Below are 6000 nucleotides of genomic sequence, written 5' to 3' on the forward strand. Positions count from 1 at the left end.
ACAAAAAATAACATTACACACCCTTTTAAAACACACACGCACCCACCACTTACCCACTTTTGTGCATGTGTACACAGAGACGCACACCATTCTCACGAGCAGACTCGCCCACACTGACAAAAGTGCGCGCACACACACACATATACACAATTACATAAGCACCCTAGGAGTTTGGCAGAGAAAAGGCAAAAATCAGAGTGGGAGGCCAAGCACCTGGATGAACAGATTATGGTCTAAACCCCACCAGAGACACATAGATGATCTGCTGAAAACTTTAATTTTTCTCCTTAGCATGGGTTCTGGGCCTCTCTTCGCCTGAGGAGAATACAAACCTCAGTAACCTCGGCCAACAGACGCACTCAAAAATCTACTCACTAGTACCTGGGATGATTAGTAAGGGCATGCATAAAGGTTTTACCATAGAATATACCCTGTTGCATTCCCGCAAACTAAAACTTTATGTGCAAGTAAGCGCTGTTACATACATTGGACTTTTTAGCGGGTTCATCAAGAGGACACAACAATGCAAACCCAGGTAGTCGTCAAGTGGAGTGGTATTCTTAATACTCAGTTAGACATGGCATTTAAAGTATAACCAAAAACATATTTTCATTTGCTTTTAGGTACTCATACTGTCTTGTTAGTGACTGGTGTTCTGCGTCTTGCTGTCAACAACTTTTTCTTAACTTCAACTACATAACTAAACAAAAGTTCTTTAAACATCACCTCCTACATCATTCCTCTTGGAAGCCTTTCATAAGCCATCACTGGGACTGTTCCAGTCAAATATTTAAGATTTCAATTGTATTAGCGTGTGATAAGAGCTTTTCTGTTTTCTATTCCTGAAGTGTTCATGCCATCTGGTGGCCAGAAACTCAATTTCACATTTTCATGAAAGAAGTGTTTTTTTAGTCCAATTTTTTTGGCACATTTTCCAGCACTTTTTAAATATTTCCTCAAACCAAGAGACCTTAAATAATGTAACATGATGGATAAGATGATTAATTATTCTTCAGTCATTGCGATCTGATGTACTGGTGTCAGTCTAAACCCCAATACATAGACGTAAGAAACAAAGATTTATTTATTTTTTTTTTTAACTCAAACCATATTTTATGCTGTATACAAAATAATTTATTTCAGAAAAACTTTACTCAGTCAATGTTGCACTTATATAGCCCAAATTGTTCAATTAGAAGACATTTAATTGATTAGGGTTTTTCGAAAAATAGCATGGAAGAAGCATTGTATTTAATATTCTGGAACAGCAGCGTCACTCTTCACAGCATAGCAAGTTTAACATGGGTGTGAATGCAGAAGGGACTGTTCCAAAATCCCTAACTCCTGAGCATGAATGAAATTTACAGCTGTTTACACAGACAAGCCAAAATTCCTTCAGGGAAAAGGTTTTTACAGTCAGAGGAGACTGCACTCTCTTGACACAACAACAACATGCATTTTTTTTTTTTTTTGCACCATGTTTTTTTTTTTCTCACAATGTTTACATTTGATTTAACAAATTGGAAATGTCATAAGAGCTGTTCAAAATAAAATTTTGTTTTGTGTACACTGTGTATACCACTAACATTTCTAAAGTCTAAAGTAAGTAAGTTTTAAAACCATCCGTCAAAGATGGTGGTGGCAGAGCAATACAGGGAGTTGGTTTTACTATCAAGGAATATTCTGGATGGATAAACTTGGGTACATTTTGGTGTTTTAGCAAAGGATCTAAAAAAAAAACACAGCAAAATTGGCTTATAATTGGTTTATAACTGATAGATTAATCTAAAATTAAGCCTTGGCTCTTACTTGCACCCCTTTGAAAATGTATAGACTTTGCTTAAAAGTCAAGTACCAGGAAACGCACCACTTTAAACGCGCTCCATCATTTTTGATTCGAAGAGTAGTTAGGAGGAAATAATGGCTTCAAGAATTTGCATTTCTGTGACTAGCTAAAGGGCATTATCGTAAATATCAATGGGAATGTAGGCATAGATTTGACCCTGTGTGAATGAAAAGAAAATACACAAAATATTTATACTTGTGCCTCTAAAACTTTGCTATTTATTTTTTGTATCTTGATGATTCAACACTGAGAAAATAGTCAAAACACATAATTAAAAGCTCCCTATTAATATGACAGCTATGCCAATGACAGTTTCAGATTGGGATTTACAGGTCTGTGTCTTTGGAGCATGGAAAACTACAACATACATCTCCCCATCACCCCTGATACTAACCCATAGGTTGACTATTCACTTAGACACTCAGGATCAAATTACCATCTGTCCATCTTCTTCTTATAATAAATAGTGTTTAAGATCACCATAAAGCATTCATCTAGCAAGAGAAACCTAGAACTTAAAGAAAGGAGAAAATCTTAAGACTGCAAATCATCCCTTCAGCTCTTTGCCCCCCAAACCCTCCTGTACAAATCATTTCTGTTACTCGTGTGTAAAGCGTTCTAAAACCATAAACACAAAATTCTTTCTCAGCATCTTTCCTATGGTGCCTTACATATTTAGAGGGTATATTGTTGAAATGGCAGATGCCTGCTGTTTAGTTTTAACAAACTATCAGCTGACACAGAGAACACCTGGTTATATTGCTCAGCACTAACTATAAAGGGGCTCTAATATACCGTCTTTTTGGCTCTCTTTCCTATTTGTGTTACCTACAATCTGTGACCTTTAGCATTCTGGATATTCTGATATGTCTTCAAAGTTACCATCTGTTGCATTGAGCATTTTGGTTAAATATTATATTAGCTTGAGAAATGCATATTTAGCCTTATTAGCCAATACTGACGGAAATCTCACAGTCTTTTGTGATATGAATATTGCACACACTACATTTATGATTACAATAAATCATCGGTATATATATTTCAAATGCTTAGAACATAACTGTAGCAAAACATGATGTCACCCTGTTGTAATCACATACCACTATCATAATAATTAATAACAAATCATAAGGGGGGTTCTAATAGAGTATATATTTGTTTTATATATGCTTTTGCTTACTTCTTATTATTCAAAAACTGTCAGTGAAAAATGACAGAAATATGAAAGATAAGAATAATAAATGTATCTGGCAAAAAAAAAAAAATAATTATCAAACTATCATATTTCAGATCAGTACATACACCCCAAATCTTGTACATTCAAAGTACAAACTTACATTCTAGGTCTGCTAGTATTTATTCAACATGTGGTGGTGTGCGATATGGTAAAACAGAGCATTGGATCTCTGTTTTTCAAAGAACCAATTAATTTCAATTCACTGCTTGGTAACATAGTAACAAAATGCAAATATGTTATGTCAAAATTTCTCACTGCGACAGAACAGTCTGTTTTTTTTTTAAAGCCACTATATATCTCAGTATATACTTAGAAGCAAAAACTTACTCCATTGGTACACGAAATTGGACAGTGTCAGGAGGTTGCTCTTTCCCCGGCCTTACGAGGGTCAGAAACCAGTTGGGTCTGAAGATCCTAAGTTGAGGGTTCCCCAGCTGGTAGAGAGGGTGTCTGAGAGGAGACAAGAAGGTGAGCGCTATAATCTTTATATTTCATAGTATCTGAGAGGATGGGTACTAGAACCCTTCTTTATTTATTGATCTTGTTTTAGAAAGAAAAGAAAAAAAGAAAAGCTAAAAATCAGCACCACTCCAATCTCAACCCTGTCACAGGTTGGCAGAACATTTTTTAGCAGCTCTGGTTATAAATCCATAAAATTACATGTAAAAGAGCCATATCTGAACAGTAAGCTTTCCCTAATAAAAGGCAACTTGTCTAGAGAACTGTATTTGAATCCACTTCAATATTGGTATCGGTCAACACTTAAAAGTTGCAATATAGGTATTGTACTGGAAAGGAAAAAGTTGTATCAAGAATCCCCTACCTTAATAAACTTAAATTAGATTTACAGCTTTGTTAACATTTTTGTAATAGGAAGATATGCATAATTATAATTCAACATTTCTATAAGGTGAGTTTCTTTCAAAAATTGTCTACATTACCCCAAAAGTCACTGCTGCTTACTGTAAGACATGATTAGGCTGATAGTATTTGTTTTTTAGCATTTATAGAAAGTTATTAGACATAAATTCAACTGCTGTCGTTTGTAAAAGCTCAACACAGACATACAGCGCTTCAAAATATGGATCATTCAGCTGAAACTCACAATTTTAAAAGTAAAAAAGAGAATATAAATATATTTGCAAAGCGTACAATTAAACACACCTGTCAGCTTACAACACCCGGATGTCGTGTAACGTGTTTTAAAACTGCAGTTAGCAGTAGCTACAGTTACCTGCTAACAGAGGAGACAAATGTTTTTAGCTTAGCTAGCTAATGCTAACTGCATTCTCTCTGTGAATGGGTCATGCCAGTTTTTAGTAAGAAGTCAACAGTTTGAAACGTTTATTCCATATAACACCAACACAAGAAATGCACAGCCCAAAGCAACAATGGGACATACAAAACAGAGAAGGGGGACAGTGTTTATACCAACCTTTAGCTGGGGTTAGTTAAGTCCCCAAACTATTAAAAATGGTAACTATTAGCACTGTGAGTGAAGCTTTAAAACACTCGTTTAAAAACTAAACATGAATACTTACAACAATCTTGTCACTGGCATTACTGTAACGGTAAGCAAGGACACATTAGATGCTGTAAATTTTCCGTTGCAGTTCTTCAAGGTTGAAATACACACGTGCAGAGAATTGCTTCCGGGTAAACATTGATACGTAGGAGTGATGAAAATTCCGTGCATTTTTGGAGATCCAAACGCTGTGGCTCAATCCCAAAAATGACTGAACAGTTTTGTCGACACTATCTGAACCATTCATTTTATATACTTTAGAAAGTGAAAATAAGGCTCTTGAACATTTAGGAAATTGTCTTATAGTAGTGTTTTTTTTTTCTTGCACAGAAGTAGGTATTTTAAAACAAAGCCCACTTTTTGCCATTGGCAAAATGACTGATTCATATTATGATTCTCTGAGACTGACTAAATCCAAACCTGCTGTCAAATTATCATCCTTGTTGGGACACTTTGATTTAATATAAGATTGCCCTTTGCTATTATTTAACTATTTTACTGTAGTACTGTTTTTGTTATTTTATTTAAGCCATAATTCAAGTGTAAAAGCGATGTGATGTTTATGGTGTCTATTTTTGAATTGTTTTATGATCTTTATTTTTTATGGGCTTGCGCAATGATGGTTTGACAGGTCACTGACCGACTTTGTCTGTTAATTTGTTGTATTGAATTGAAATGCATGTACAAGTCGCCCTGTCAATGTTTTGTACTTTGTAAGGTTTGTAATAAAAAAATAAAATAAAAAAAAAAACACTGTGACTCAAACGAACTGCAATAAGCAGTGTTTTATATTGTTTCCGAACTATGAAACCAAAAAGTGTCATTATGATAAAGTAACAAAAACATTATATTTGTTGGGCTGCATATTATTTCTTCTGGTAAGAATATGCAGCCCTTCAGACATGTTTCTGATGACAGAAAATACACAAATGTAAATTTGAAGGCTGGTTTGAATTAGTTGACAACTTTAGTTAAATCATTTTTGAATTCCTAACATTCTAAAGGAAGGAAATGTTTTTGATTTCCTTTTCTTTAAATGTTTTTGTTTTAAAATTATGTGTATTGTCAGTCTTGATTTCTTCATTCTTAGTCAGATCTTTTGTAAATATTCACAGTTAATTAAAACAAATGTAGAGCACTTTATAACAGTTAATACTGAGCTATTAGACAAAGAAATGCTTACTAGAATAAATCCAAATAAAAACAAAAAAATCATAAACATATAATAATAAAATAAATAGGAGTGACTATACTGTTATGAGCTTAAGCAGTTATAACCATATTTGTTTTTAGCTTTGTGTTAAGAAACAAAATAAATCATTAATGGTTCACAATTCAAAACGTGCTGTAACACCTTCCACAGGTTTTGACTTGCTACAGCAAATGCTTGGT

General features: G+C 34.3%; 1 protein-coding gene across 1 annotated transcript in view; it reads right to left on the bottom strand.

The window, feature by feature from the left end:
• The window catches only part of LOC107089462 (39S ribosomal protein L23, mitochondrial-like), a 63621-nt gene extending 58879 nt beyond the window's left edge, over positions 1-4742 (bottom strand). Inside the window, exons 1-2 of the mRNA XM_015382271.1 lie at positions 4625-4742; positions 3411-3533 (exon numbers count right to left, since the gene is read on the bottom strand). Coding sequence (XP_015237757.1) covers positions 3411-3533; positions 4625-4644 — 143 coding nt within the window. The 5' untranslated portion in view covers positions 4645-4742. The remainder of the gene's footprint in view (positions 1-3410; positions 3534-4624) is intronic.
• Positions 4743-6000: the final 1258 nt, after the last annotated feature.

The sequence above is a fragment of the Cyprinodon variegatus genome, unplaced genomic scaffold (assembly GCF_000732505.1).
Source record: "Cyprinodon variegatus isolate N-32 unplaced genomic scaffold, C_variegatus-1.0 Scaffold254, whole genome shotgun sequence".
In the NCBI taxonomy this organism is placed as follows: Eukaryota; Metazoa; Chordata; class Actinopteri; order Cyprinodontiformes; family Cyprinodontidae; genus Cyprinodon; species Cyprinodon variegatus.